At 50.2% G+C, this 15196-nt stretch overlaps 1 protein-coding gene across 14 annotated transcripts in view; it reads right to left on the bottom strand.

Annotated features, from left to right (window-relative positions):
* Window positions 1-237: 237 nt before the first annotated feature.
* DYSF (dysferlin) overlaps window positions 238-15196 on the bottom strand; it is an 82472-nt gene continuing 67513 nt past the window's right edge. For all 14 annotated transcript variants that reach the window (XM_032185943.1, XM_032185939.1, XM_032185935.1 and 11 more), the window contains 5 exons: window positions 10398-10497; window positions 8872-9050; window positions 8066-8175; window positions 7577-7724; window positions 238-2178 (listed from right to left, as the gene is read on the bottom strand). In XM_032185943.1, the coding sequence (XP_032041834.1) occupies window positions 2140-2178; window positions 7577-7724; window positions 8066-8175; window positions 8872-9050; window positions 10398-10497 (576 nt within the window). In that variant the 3' untranslated portion in view covers window positions 238-2139. The remainder of the gene's footprint in view (window positions 2179-7576; window positions 7725-8065; window positions 8176-8871; window positions 9051-10397; window positions 10498-15196) is intronic.

Raw genomic sequence — 15196 nt, forward strand, 5'->3', positions numbered from 1 at the left:
AACCACACCAGCATTTTCAGCATTTTCACAGAATTATAACTCGTTCAGAAAGGCACAAACCCCAGCACCATTTGCCCTCAGCTCACCGGATCCTCAGCAGGGAAGCGTCACAGAAAAAAATGACCGAGACCTGGTAGCCTGGCAGCAGCTAATAAATGGGGTGTGGGTGCAAGTGAGGGTTGGGAAAAAAACTGAACAAATGCCAACATGAAGCACTTAACTGTGCCAGTAAAATGAAACACCCACCCTGGGGTGGGAAAGCCCAGAGTCGACTCCACCAGCTGAGCACCAGCTGCTTTTGGAAGGGGGATGCTGGATGAGCCAAACCTCCGCAGCGAGGACAGGTTTTATAGCTGCATGCTCTCCATGTCAAAGACGCTGTCTTCACACGTGGCAGAGAGCTGCCCCGGACAATCTGGGTGCTGTTACAGTACTGAATAACAAGGGATTTAATGCTCAACGCATCGCATCCCCATCCAGCAAAGCAATTAGGCATGTGCTTGTTCCCTGCCTCCTGCTAAGAACAGGCTTAAGTGCCTTGCTGGAGCGGGGCAGGAGCTTACACCAGCACAGTTTGTCCTGAGGAACTCTGATCCCCCAGGATCACTTTTCACTGCTACTTGTTCTCACGTGTCATGCTGAGCTTTTGGGGTCAAAAGGACCCGAGGCAGCCGTGCCTCGTCCTGCTGAAGGCAGAACCAGGTCCTGCGGGGGGAGAGAGCAGGGGCAGAGCAGCAGCACGGCTGTCTCGCACGGGGACGTTTGCTTTCACACTTGGTGGCCCCGTGCTGGGAGATGGCTCCTTGTAGGGTGAGAGGATGCAGGATGAAAATTCAAGAGTAATGCTGCTTTGATGAGCATCTTAGCATGACATGAGCCAGAGCTATTAATAACTAGAAGTCCCTCTCAGTCCACATCGCTCCATGGGATTGCAGCAGCAGAGACGGATGGACAGGAGGGAACAGGGAACAGCAGAAATGTCCCAGTGCTGCCATCCCAGCCCTGCCATAGCTGCTCTGTGGCAGGGCAAGACCTGCAGGATATGCAGTATAATATTTTGTTCATAAAGCATAAAGCAGAGGAGCCTGCTTCCAAAGCCGTGGGTTATCTGCCCCATTAGCACCCAGCAGCAGCGAGATTCACAGCTTGCCCTGCAGTCTGCTTTTTGTACTGCTTTGCTTAAGCATGTTTGGGAGCACAGGAGAAAAAAGACCAATATGTCACTGAGCTGTGGCTGCAGGGCTTGCATTTGGCAGGGAAAAGCAGGGAAAAACCCCTATGACCTGCTTTGCTCTGGGGCTGCTCTCGGGACAGGGCTCAGCCTGGCCCCGCGCTCTCTGCCACCGCAGCACTGGCTTGGAAAGGAGGCACATGGAGGGGAAAGAGCCACCGAGGGGGAAAAAGAAGCTCCAAAACACACAGGCCAGACTGTGCAGTCCTTCACGAGAGCAAAATTCAACAGTTGCTCTGATTTAGCAATTGCCACCAACCCCGGTTTTGGATCTCAGAGCCTTTCCCCTGGGTCCTCTGTCTCATGGCTTTTGCTCTTTGGGAAGGCAACGTAAGAGCCCAGGGTTCCAGGCTGTGCAGCACATTCCATCTTTGGTAAACTTTATATATTATAAACCAGATAATACACATTACACGGCAAAGGAAAACTAAGGCTTGTTCGGAGTGCAAAGAAAAGTGTGCTCAGAACCTGAGAGATTTTAGCAGGCACACGCTGCTCGCACCAGCAGCCCAAAGCTCCCCCTGCTGCATCTTTGTGTGCTCACGGGCTATACATGAAAAGGTCCTTTTCTCACCCACCCTCTTCAGCTTTGCATTGGTGTTCAAGCTTTCAAGATCAGAACAGCTTAACTGGAAAAAAAAAAAAAAAAAAAAGAAAAGAAAAAAAAAAAAAAGGAAATAAGAAATATCTCTGAGCAGGTCTTATTTACGCACTGCTTCCGAGGTGAGTGCTGCAGGTGGAATTGTGCACCGGGGAAAGTCGTGTCTTCATTTTGGCAGCAGCCTGGGCTGGAGAGAGGCTGCCCCATCTCCAGCTCCATCTGCTGATGAGATCCAGTGCAGAGCCGCAGCTTCCTTCCAAAATCCCCAGGCAGGCACCGGACCTTTCATGCGTTTGCCAGCACAGCTTCACTGAAAAGGCTTCACCAGTTTCATAGCAGCGTAGTTCTAGGGGAACGGAAAAACAAGGCAGAGAAAGGCTGATTTGAAGCAGGTAGAGCAGGGCAGCAAGTGGACATCAAAGCATGTTTTGGATCGTGGTACAGAACTGCAGGGCGGGCTGTGCTCAGGATGGGCGAGAGGGATGAGCACCAGGAGTCACTCCTGGACTTTGATTGCCCCTTCCAGCAGTTTTTAAGATCACTCAATCATAGAATCACAGAATGGTTTGGGTTAGAAAGGACTTTTAAACAAAATCAGGTCCAAATCCTGGCACCTTCCACCAGCGCAGGCTGCCCCCAGCCCCATCCAGCCCAGCCTTGGGCACTTCCAGGGATGGGGCTCCTCTGGGCAGCCTGGGCCAGGGCCTCACCACGCTCAACATAAATAATTCCTTCCTTATACCCAATCTAAATCTTCCCTCTGGCAGTTTAGAACCGAAAGATTGACTTCCCCATCTCCATTCCTTGCAGCAACATGCCACCTCCCCGCCAGCATCCTCCTGGTGCCCAGCTGCAACCTCCCCCTTTGCTCTGATCCCTGATGCTGTACTCACTACTCAAGCCCTGCCTTCATATCCTGAAGGCTCGCTGTCCCCCAAAAGAGGTGACCTTGTCTGCTCTGCCCTTTGGGGTGGACCCTTTGGAAGCGGGCCCTGGCCCTGGTCCCCAGGCATCTGTGCCAGGACATCTGCAGAGCGGTCCCCCAGCCCTGCACCATCCTGGGTCTGTTTCTCAGCACAAGCCTAGCCTGCAGGTACATGGACTGCCTCCAAGGAGTCTGCCAAAGGCAATTGTTGAAGGCAAACCTACTGCTGGATTTTTTTTTCTCTGCCCTGTCTGTGTCCCTCAACGTCTCAGCCATCTGTTTCAGCACCAGCGTTTGGTGCAGTTTGGCTCCTGAGCGCACACACCCCAGGCAAGACCTTCCCGTGACCATTCCTGGGATCTCTGCTGCCCCTGTTACAGTGCAGTGAAGCATGGGGCTGCCATGGAAAATGAGGTGTTCCGGCATTTTGGCCTATTACACGTGTTAATTCCTTCCTTGAAAGATGACAACGCTGTAAAAAAAAAAAAAAGGCTAAGCTGTGTAAATGCCTCTTATCAAGACCGCAGCGAAAAGTACAGACAAAGACACATGCTTGGGCTGTTTGGAAAGAGCTATATTTAAAGTAGCTCTGGTTCAAACACCCGCGACCACATACTAGCCAGCTTGGAAGGAGCCTCCCAAGCATATTGAAGTTAATTGGTACAGGATGTTCTATCACTCCGGTGCTTTAACAAAAAAAAAAAAAAAAAAAAGTATCTGGAAACAAAGCATAACGCTGGTTTACCAGCAAGCTCTTTGGAGGAGGGGAGAGAATAAAAACAACACAAGTAAAGCCTGACCAAAAGCATCTTGATAAATTACAACGTGTAGCAAATTATGGGGCAGTTTGCCAATTGAGGATTTCTAATAATGCCATAAATCAGGCAAGGAAACTTAGGGCAGTTTACCAGAAGTCATTAGAAAAGCCTCCAGTGGAATATAACCTTCGAATTAATTATCCATCCATTTGTCTTTCGGAGTCTCTCCTCCAAAATGCTTCTATTTTTTATGATTTGACTGGTTGCATTCTGGAGGGTAGCAAGTTTTCTGTCCAGCTATGAATTTGTATTAACGAAGTGTTGAAAGCCAAGCAGGATTATCAATCAGCGAAGAAAGCAAGCTGTAATTAGAATTAATGGCAATGGAAGCAACACTGGGCTTGCAGAACACAAACAGAGCTTTAAAAGGTAGTAAACATTTTCATGGTGCTGCAAAACAGAGCTGACTCCAGCTGGAAGCCGCGCTACATTTTTCTATGGTGGTAGCCACTAAAATCTTTACAATAATCCCTGCTCCGGGGAGATAACTTCACCGCAATATTCCCTGTGCGTTGGGGCTGCAGAAGCCAAGGCTGGACTTTTATAACCTTTTCCTCTGACTTTGTGTCTAGCTTCATCCCAAGACTTTCCCTAAGCATTCCCCCAGAGAGGCAGAGCTCATGTTGGTGGTGGTACCAGTGGAGGAAAAGCCCACCACAGTCAGCAATCCTCACCAAAAGGCCCCCATCACGCCATGGATGTCCTGCTGGACAGGGACATGGGGTGGAATTAGGGCATTATCTGGTAGAAAGACATTCAACCTCCATACGTGGATGCCTGGAGCAATGAGGAATTTACCACAACCTTTGGCAAACCGTTCCAATGGTGAATTAACCCTGGTCTAAAAAATTAGCGTCCTATTTCCACTGGAATAGGTCCTCTAACTCCGACATCCAGCTACTGGGTCGCATTATATGTCTGTTGTTGAAAGGGTTTCTTGATGTCAGGTTGGATCGAAGGCCTGCCTAAGGAAATCACGTAGGAAGCATCCAGGGAATGCCATTCCCAGTGCCCCAGCTCGCACAGACCACAATGACAAACGCTCTGCAAAGAGAGCTGAGGCAAGCCGGCGAGAAACCTGACACTAAGACAGGGTGGAAAAGCCCCAGTTAAAAACGAAGAACCTCAGAATATCGGATTTTCAACATTTTTCCCCGTTTTTGTAAAAACAAGACAGTCTTTTTTTTATGGAAATTTGCAGTACCATGCAGTTTTCCACCCAAACCCAAAAGGCCTTCCAGTTGGAAGTGGCCTCTCACCCACTCAAAGGAGCTGCTCTGTAAACAGCTGCACTAACAATGACCGATTTCTTAGGAACCTGTGCCTAAATTTCCCATCCCACAGCACTCCCAGCTCCCCACGGGTCTTGGTGAACCTCCTCATCACCCTGCAGCTCTCCCAGACCCTCCTCACCTCTGCACAGGGTTTTCTTCACTCACTTCAACTTGGGACATTCTCTGATTCTCTGATTCAAAGCACAAACCATCTTCAAAGGTTTCCAACTCCCTGAATTAGCTCTAAATTTGGCAGAATATTTTGTTTCTCTACCCAATGAGCAAAATACTTCCTGGGGGTGTAACACACCGCTCAATGATTATTCTGAACAAGACTGAGATATCATTTTCTTCATATTCACTGAAAAACCTGAGCTTTTGGGACCCACGTATTTGGGAACTACTGTCGGGGACCACGGACAGCCCGTCGCTGCTTCAGGTGGGAGCACGAGGCTCTCAAACAGGCTGTTCACTCTGACTTCCCAGCTACTTCGACCACACAGCCGGGACTGTGGTTTGAGGCTTTCATCACTGTATGAGGGATAGGAAGAAATAAAAATAAAAAAATCTTATTTTTATACCAGAGGCCAATGAAAATGCCCCGGGTTCATTTTCAGGTGAGATTCCCATCTCTCTGGGATGGTAGAGGAATCCCAGGACACACGGTGGGCATGTGTTTCCCAGACCCCTGCCCAGCTGAGGACCATCTCCTGAGAAGCAACCACTGGAAGGACCCTGGAGGTCCTGGAGAAGCTCCCAACAAGCAGAAAGCTGCAGATGAGATGTTCACACCAAGTCACAGCAAAAAGGATAGGAGAAACAGAAGAAGAATACCTGCACCTCTGGGTGCCCCCTGTAGCAGCCTTTTGGGGTCTTTGCCCCCAGCCTGCTTAGACTGAGGGTCCGTGGACCCTAATGGGATTCCCCTGAGGTCTTTCTGCCACCACCCTTGCCCAGCTGGAGAGGGACAGGGTGCACATAAAGCCCCCCACCTGCAGCATGGGACCCCGGAGCTGCCTGCAGGGTGCCAGGACCACGTAGACAGCACCCAGCAGAGCACAGCTCTGATTTTAAACAGGGCCTGACGGTGCCACCAGCACGCAAATCAGACAAGAAGTGAGGAGGGGTTGCTTTTTGGTGCATTTGGTTGCTTTTTGGTTGCTTTTTGGTGCATTTTAATCAGGGATGTAATGGTGAGCTCTGCCAAAGGTCAGCACGCCAGGAGCACCCTTCACAGCAAACCACCACCAGCGCTACTGCCAAATGCACTGCTGGATGAAATGGGAAAGCAACTAAATCTCCGGGTAGATACAGAACCAGTGACCTCAAAAATCTAGGGGAAGCTGGCCAAACACATAAAAAACTGAAAAATTCCATGAAACACGGCCTTACTTATTCGAAATATGACTAAAAATTGACCCAACCAAAATGAAATTAAATACAACAACATTTAGCCAGGAAACGGGGAAAAATCCCAAGTAATAATGAGCGTAAATCAATATTTATAGTTTGTGAATTTTTTGCTTCTCTCAACATTGTTTTTATATGACACCACTGGAACGGCTGCAAAGCCACTTGCAGCTTCAGGGGAGCACTGAAGTTTTCTGAGTTCTTCTTGGTCACAAAGGCTCGGTTGCTGCTGCATGGCAGGCAAAGGGCTGGGAGTGCAGGGAAGGGCACTCGTACGATTATTTCCTCCTTCACACTACCTAGCACCTCGGGAATCGTTTCTCCAGCAGAAGAACCCCATGATGCAGGGATACGGGGAGAGCCGTGATCTAATCCCATCCCGTTTTTGAGATGGGAACAGCCAAGCATGCACAACGTCAGCTCATCTGAAAGTGATTACAATGGCGAGGAGAAATTCCACACCTCGCTCGTCGGCTGCGCGTTGCGAGCGCACAAAGCCATCTGCAGAAAGCAGCCACGTTCTCTCGCACGGAGTTATAAATTACCCCAATGAGTTATTTTCTTTAAAAAACAAAAAAAAAAAAAGTCATATACATGGAGCAGAATTTGTTAAGTGCTGGAAAGAGCGAGGCGGGTCATTTTTCTTATCAGTCTGGGAGGAGGGGAAAAAGCATCCAAGAGCCGGCATGAATTATGCCAGTGCTGTAGAAACAGAGGAGGATACAGAAACCCATCCCAAGCCAAATGGGAAGGCCAGGGCTCCGTTATTTATTTGTTTTGTTTTGCCAGTGGAACTGACAGCGAGGCAAGAAAAAGCCACTTGCTTGATTAACGAGGTGAAAACCCTCCCTCTCGTTTCAGATGTTACATTGGTATAACGTGCTGCAAGCCTTGATAATGAGCGACGGGGCTGCCTGGATGCCTATAAACTCCCCTGCATCTTTAAGCAATTACAGCCCGATCCATTTCTTGCCACTGCTCAGCCCTGTAAAATGGCTGTATTTCTAATTAGGCTGCTTTTTCGTCGGGGATTTTCCCACCAGCGCTCAACTCTTCCGACATCGGCAGCTCAAACCTCTATGGAAACACCCAGTTAACCTCTGGGTTTACTGGGACTGAAACACAAGGATGTGAGCACCCAGGGGCAGACAGCAGGAGCACTGACCCCTTTCTGGCATGTCACAGGGCTGTTCCCTGTGACTTTGCAGCCCCCCACACCAGGACCTCTGTCAGCACAGCGGCTGAGCAGCCTCGGAGAGCTGGGGGAGCAGCCGAGACCTTGCTCAGCCCCCCTCTCCTCTCCCAGCCCCCTCGTACCGGGAAGGCGTAGATGAAGATCCCCAGGAAGAGCAGCAAAATGAAGAGCACGATGGCCAGGACGAGCACCCACTTGTACCGCCGCCACAGGATGTACTTCAGGGTCTTGTACGGGGAGGTGAACCACAGGAAGGAGGTCTCTGGGCGCCTGCAGCCAAATAAATTGAGGTCACTGCTGAGTGAGCTTCGTGGTACCTTCATCCTGCTGGATCCCAACCCCAGGAGTGCTCCTCTCTGTAAGAGTTGGCTGCTCCCCGTGGAAACCCACATCCGCCTGTGTGAACTACATTAAATGGCCTTTTTGGAGGTCCAGACTGGCCTCCCAGCCCCCCTGGACTGTCTCAGCTCATACGTCTGAGCATCAGCAGAGCCTACGTGGGAGCAAGCCCCGTGCAGGTGGCAGACCTCAGACTGAGAACCCAGCTTTTCAGCTTCCTCCTTGAGAACTCTGTGCCCCCGTGGTTATTTTTCCCCTGAAGATGCTCTTACTTGGGGTCCTCCAGCTTGGGGTTCATGTTTGGCTCATCCCGACCCACGCCAGCTGGCCGCTCTTCATGCTCTTGTTCGGCCACAATTTCCAAAGTCATTTCCAATTTGCCCTGCGGGGGTTAAACAAAACCAAGCATGTAAATAAGCAGAAAAGTGAGAAATGAAGGCATGTTGGGGAAAAGAAACGGGGGAAAGAAAAAGCACTTTGACCGTAGCACAGCCACTACCTGCAGGGACCTTGAGGAGCTCAGCAAGAGCAATTTCATACAAATCCCTCACCTGCCCAGTGTGATGATCTCAGCAGATATCCCACCGCATCTCAGGTACCATCGACAGCCAAGTTTAGGCAACTGACTCAGGGAGCTTTGGTGAATGACTTAATTTGCTGCCTGGCCTCCCTCACCTTCATCAAATGGCCCCCACTGACTCCAGCTGGAGCCCAGACACTTGGATTTAGGTGCATCTGTCTGACAGTCAAACCCCTTCCCTTGTACTTGTCGCAAGACAAAAGCATTAAGAATAGTCGTGGTGAGGTCAAATGAGGTGGCATGTTCCAAAAACAGCAGCAAAAAATCTAACAGAACAAACAATTTACTTTCAGGCGTGTGCATGTTGCTGAGCATATCCTGGAAACAACCCAGTTTGGATCTGGTCTGGTTTGCGAAATTTGCAGGCCAGGACTGGGTTCCCTGCCCTGGCCATGACTTCCCCCGTGTGCCTGCCCAGCCGTGCTCCTCCTCAACACTTTGAGCGAGTCCCCAGAGAGAAAGCACAAAGAGGACACCCAGGGGTGCAAAAGGCCTTACCGCCAGGATCTTCTTCTGATCCTGCTCAGCAACACAGGGCCACCAGCCCTTGACGGTTTTCTGCTCAAAGAGGGACACGAAGCGACCTGAGGACAAGCTCTCATCTACAAGCTCCAGGGAGCACTTCTCTGCGGTCTTGGCAGGCTTGGGCATCCTGTTGAGATCCATCTGAATGGAGCCTGCAGGGAGGAAAGCACAACAGGTCCTTAACCCAAGGACTATTCCCGTGAAGAAATACCCGCTGCAGCACCCTCTGGCAGCTTGGGCAGACACCCACACAGCACGGGAGGGAGCAGGCTCAGTCTGGTTCGATTTTCCAAGCACAGCACTGGGTTTAGCTCGTGGCTCTGCCTACAGCTCGAGCACTCAGCATCACCGCTGTGGGAGCATCACCATTTGGAAAACCTGAGCCATGAAGTCCTTGTAGAAGAGGCTGTAAAACATCTGCTGACTGTACCCAGCTACAACATGGGATGGCTTGCACTGAGGTCAACAAGGCAGGCTAGGATTTTCAGAGAGGACTAGGAGATTTAGGTAAAACTCAGATTGTCCACATCCACAGGGCAGTCAAGTAGATGAATATTAGTCAGGAGACTCACAGATCTCTAGGCAGGTTATGTTATTGCCACGCCAAGGTTAGTAACTGCAGCAAACTACATAAGAATAATGTCCCACAAAAACAACAGCTTCCTTCTCATAGAGAGAACAATCCTACAATTAGCACTTTTTTCTAGCCTTTAGGAAATCTGAGCTCAGTTCTTCAAGCGTTAGCTGAGACTGCCAGCATTTAATTCCCAGTTTTTTTTGGGGTGACACAAAGAAAGGTAGAACAATGTCCAACCAAAAAAAAATAATAATAATGCTGGAGCCTCCAGTTTCTGCACAGATAATCTACTGCATGGCTCCGCTCTCTTTCCTACTGGATATTTTTGTTTTATTTTCAGTTGGCCTAAACCTGGATTTCTGGGGATGATGAACAAAGCTGGCAGTGCCCCACAGATGAAGCTGTGTTCATGTCTAACCCAAGTCAGGCTAGCCAGGATGGTGATCCTACCCGGGGGTCGCAGCTCAAGCACAAGGTTAGCCCTGATGAGCACACTTCAGCACAGATCAAATCATGGAAAACTGGGGAAAGAGATTTTAAAAGAGAAGGAGGAGAGGTTTGGAAATTAGGACAACACTGCTGCTGTTTCTGGCGGGGGGCTCTCTTGTAGTGGGGTCAGCAGCCTCTCAGTGCCCCCACTGAGAAGGATAAAATCTCTTCTCATGGAAACTGGGGCCCTTTTGGAGTTGGTGATGCTCTCGAGAGCTCAGGTCAGCCCAGGAAAAGGCTGCTGCTGGCAGAGACTGGGAATCTGGCTGAGAGGAACCAGTTATCACCAGTCCTGAGCCTAGGCTGTCATCAGATCCTGCTCAGTGGCTTAAATTGGTCTTGTGCACATTCTTTGTGTCCTAAAAAGATTCAGTAATTGTTTCCTTTGTGTCTGCCTCGGTGGGGACAGAGCCCAAAACCTCTCCTGACTTACCCAAGTAGTCATCAAAAGAGAACTTGTCATTGTCCCAGATCTGGAAGATAAGCTGCGGCGGAATCTTATTTTCTGTCTTGTCCAAGCTCCAGAAGTGCTCCTAAAATCAGACCAGAAGAGAAACCAGGGAAAAAATAAAAGGCTCATTAGCAGAGGTGGGCAGACCCAGGCTACTCTCATCTCACAGCCGTGGAAATCCCATAACATAACCGAGATTGAGGCTTCCACATCAGCTCACTGTGCGGTGAGCTCCTTAGTTCTCAAATGACCTTATTCATCTTTTCTGCTCACCTCCGAGGTTTTTGTTCTCAGGACCAACATGACAACGTTGGAGTTGGACATTATATCCCCATAATTCTGCTGCTGTTATCACCCTGGGCTGCTGTCAAGCTGCACAGTGTGCTTGCTGTATCTATCAGGACATCCAGGTTCAAGGAGAGATTCAGAGCACCAGTGATGCCAGGGGACCAGTCTGGCTCCCTGGACAATCAATTAAAAGGTGGCACTGTGGCACCTAATTTCACTCCTAATAATGTGAGGTCTGTGACTATATGCACTTCTCTTTTCTATCCCATGGGCATTTTTTGTCTATTTTCTGCCTCTAGAGCTGCTGTGCCAACCCCTGGAAAGGTTTTGCAGCAGTCCCAGACGCCTGTTTGCAAAGCACCTGGAATGAAAATCGCACTGGAATCGTCCCTTGCAATTATCATAATTTACCAAGCCCTTGCACGGTGCAAGGATCATCCACCAGCTCTGCAACCCAGCCCCAGCACTAAGGGACAGGCCCTGCCTGGCATCCAAATGGCAGCTCAGAAATAGGCTGGGAGAGCAATTTCTGCTTTGTGGAGAGGAGCTGGGTCACAAAACCCATGAGAAATTTGCAAATTCAGTGGCCCACTTACTACAGCCAGATGCTCTGCCTTCTGCCTTTTGGGTATTCAGAGCATCACGCCCCAAAATGCTGATGGAGGGGAACATTTAAACCAGGTTTCTCTAACAGGGAGGTTAGGGAATCCCAGGAATCCCGTTGCTGTGCCTGCAGGCTTGCGGTCACACCATCGTAACATCTGGTGGATCCTTGTCCATCCTACGAAAATTGCTATCTGTGTGACCAGTAACATTTCCCAACGGGGATCTCATATCATTTTTGGGATGCCAGAAGATGCCTGAAGGTTAGGACCACGTGTAAGGACAGAGGGAGCGGGACAGAGACGCGCACAAAGCTGAGGTCCTGTTATTTCTGGTTCCAGCCAACGCGTGCAAAGAGGAGCAGCACACGCTCAGAGGTGTGTCCTGTGGGCAAGGCCTCCTGCTGCACGCCTGCGACAGGGCAGTATCATAAAGAGAACAAATTTAATTAAAACCAGGAAACTTCAGCATTATTCACGACACATACGGAGCACCATAAATTCACCGCTGTGGCTACGAGACTGATTCATTATATCGTGCAATATATATAAATATATATATATATATACGAAGGGACAAAAAAAAAAGAATGTGTCACACTCCGTAAGAACATAAATATTCAACTAGGGAGCCTGTGGGTGGAGGGAGGCACTTAAATCCCATTGAAACTGGTTTGACTTTAAGAGATCACCCTGAACGGTTATATTTCAATTTAGCTCCGTTCCCAGCCTTGCTTAGGAAAAACACGCCAGCATTTTTGCAACGGAGCATTTTATTTATGCATTTTAAATATTTTATAATCTAGAAAAATAAAATAAAAGTCAATGGAAACTTCCATTTCTCCCCCACCGCTCGCCGAGATGTATTAAAATGTGTGTTTACTCAAGCGAGGGGGAGGGCTGTGTATTCCCAGCTAATAACTCATTTTAAATTAAAACTGCTAAAAAGGGAAAGAGCTTATGGTGATTCTTCCTCTTCCCATATATTGGTCGGGTCCTGCTCTGCAGAAGGGCTGTTAGTCATCCAGAGAAGAAAGCCCCGAGGAACCAGGTAGCTGTGCCAGCAGAAGGCAGCCAGATGGCATCGCTGGGGGCCGGGGGCTCTCCTGGGGGTGAGGACAGGAGGATGGGGGACAGAGGATGGGGGACAAAGGACATCTCCTGTGGTGTGCCCCTGGAGGCACAGGCTCCCCCTGATCAGGGACAGAGCCTTTCAGGAGCGATCCAGGCACCCCATATATGCTCAGGCTGGGAAAGGACGAAGCATCCTACAAATGCCTCGTCCCCTCTAGCGCTGCAGTCCCTAACTTGGAGGCTGATTCCACCACCACCACCTGCAGCAGCCAGCCGTGTCCGTGCTCCGAGGGCATCACCACGCTGCTGCCAGCACCTCTAGGAGCACACCTTGGACCTTCCCTCTGCACCATCCCATCCACCCGGAGCCGAACGTGAGCGAAATTCAGCACTGGAGCAGCCCCTCTGAGAGCCAGGGTGGCAGCTTTGCTCCCCAGGAAAGGTTCTCTCTAGGAGGATCCAGTCCCATGCCAGCCCTGATGGGGAAAGAGCAGGAACCCAGAAAAGGATTGGGGTGCTGTGAGACCCCATTTCTGCCCCGAGAGCAGCGCCCCGGCTTGCCGGGGACCCCCTGCCCCACCAAGGATGATTTGGGCAGGATCAGCCCCATCCCGGGTGGCAACGCAGAGCTGGTACAACGCTAGCAGCTCTCTACAGCGTTGGCCTTTCCTGTGGAAAAAGCCTGTAAATGTGGTTTTGGCTGGTGGCGAAGCTTCCCTCCTCCGAGCCCCGTGAAGCCGGGGACACGGCAGAGCGGAGCTGGGCGGGCGGGCTGGGGAAGGAGGAATTTGATGCTGAGCAAAGTTTATGGGTCCATTTCGAGGCGGTGTGAAACCTGCCTCCGTGATTAAAGCTAGCTCTGAAGGCTCACTATAAAAACAACCCGTGGCCAGAAATTTATTTCCTAGCCTTTTTGCAAGGCATGGGGAGGGAAGGGGGCTTGAGTTATTGTTTGGGGGGTTTGTTTTGCACTGGGTGGGGGGTGGAGAGGGGAGGCCGGTGAATATTTTACGGTCTTGAATAATGCAGCAGGGGAGGCAGGGGAAAAAGAAAAAAAAAGCTCATATCACGAGGAAAGTGTTGACAGGGCTGCATTTCTTCTGGGCTGCTTGTTGCTACAGAATACAAAGTGAGGAGCTACCCAGCTTTTTTGGGGAGAGGGGAAGGCATGAATGCCCAAGCAAACCCGGCCCATTTCGGTGCAGGAGAGCTCCAGGCCCTGGCCCCACAGCAATCAGAGCCCTCGGCCATGCAGGAGCCCCTTGGAAGCTGGCCGAGAGGATGCTCTCCTGCTGCAGGAGCTGGGCAGGGCCACCCTTCGAGGTGCTGAGAAGTCGATTCTCCGACCTTCACCCCTGTGGAAGGGCTGCTTCCCCAGCCTCCACGTGCTGTCCTTCTGGCAGAGCTGATCAGGCTTCTCCAGGACCATCCCGCTGCCACCCAGGGTGCCCCAAGCTTTGCACCCCAGTCCTGGCCAGGCTGGGAACCTTCAGCTGGACCTGCAGCCCTCCACACGGCCACGCTTTGCTCATCCCTTTCCACACATCCATCAGAAAGCAAAATTTAGAGTGGTAACTCCCAGCAGCATGTCACAGAGGGTGCCTGCGCATCCCAGGACACGACTGCTGCCCTTGGTGTATTATGAAGACTGTTGTGTCATTGTGTCTGCTGGTTTCGGCCCCATTAAAATACCTATTTATGACTGACTTGTGTAATTACATTTTCTTTAAAAAAAAAAAAAAAGAAAAAAGTACTTGGAGCACATTCAAAACGTTGCATTTTGGCTATACGTTGAGAGAAAATGAACACGCTGCATTTTGCTTTGCTTTCTAATGTCCCTGAGAGAACAGGGAAGGGCACGACAAAGGATGGGAACCAAGAAAGGAAAAAGTCCAAATTCAGAAGCAGCAACCTTCTTTTCACTTTCCAAGACCAAAGAGGAATGAAAATTTCAATCTAGCAAAATATTATCTATTATTCATAAAAATCAGTGCTCGATATGCTGAATTTCAAACCATAACCAGCCAGGGCACAGAGACTTCTTGGTACACCCTGGAGAGTCAGTGACAAACAGAACAGAACGAAGGGAAAACGCAGCAATTCAGCTGCAGGAACCTCACACTCCTGGCATATTTTTTTTTATAGAAATTAAACAACGGAGAGCCATGCACTTGGAGCTGCTGCTGCCCAGCAGGAGCCTCCCCTGTGCAAAATCAATTGCAAGAGCAAGGTCACTGCATGACCCTGTGCTGGCACCATCCCCTCATCCTCTGCTCACGCAGAGGAACGCAGAGCCTGATCTGCCTCAGGTGAGGCTCTGGCCCCGCACAAATCCGAGCCATCAGTGCCCAGAAGGTGTCAGGATGCTGTAGTGAGTCCGCAAAGTAAGCAGAATGGATGGAACCAGATGGAGCTGGGGAAGCAGCAGCTCCAGGGAACGAGGAATTTATTCTCAGCTCCATTCACGGCACCATTTGGAGCAGGGAGTTACTGCCCTTTCTGCCCCGCTTTTCCCAGCAGGTTAAAAACCCCAAAACTACCTCTTTCCTGAGGAGCCTGTCGCTGGTATGATTTCTAGGAAGCCACCAGCTGACCAGTTTTTATAAAAGGCCTTCCAAACATCACGTTTGCTGTCATACTCAGATCCAAAGCCAGCAAACGTGGAGGCTACAGCATGCACCAGCGGCACCTTACACAGATGGGACCTCAGTTATTCAGACATATGTGCAAGCAGCACCAATATCTCACAGCCACGGGGTTACTCCTGGGATTATCCTCTAGGACCAGCTATTTCCAGCCATGCTCCCACCACTGCCT

This window comes from Aythya fuligula, chromosome 4 (assembly GCF_009819795.1).
Source record: "Aythya fuligula isolate bAytFul2 chromosome 4, bAytFul2.pri, whole genome shotgun sequence".
Lineage (NCBI taxonomy): Eukaryota > Metazoa > Chordata > Aves > Anseriformes > Anatidae > Aythya > Aythya fuligula.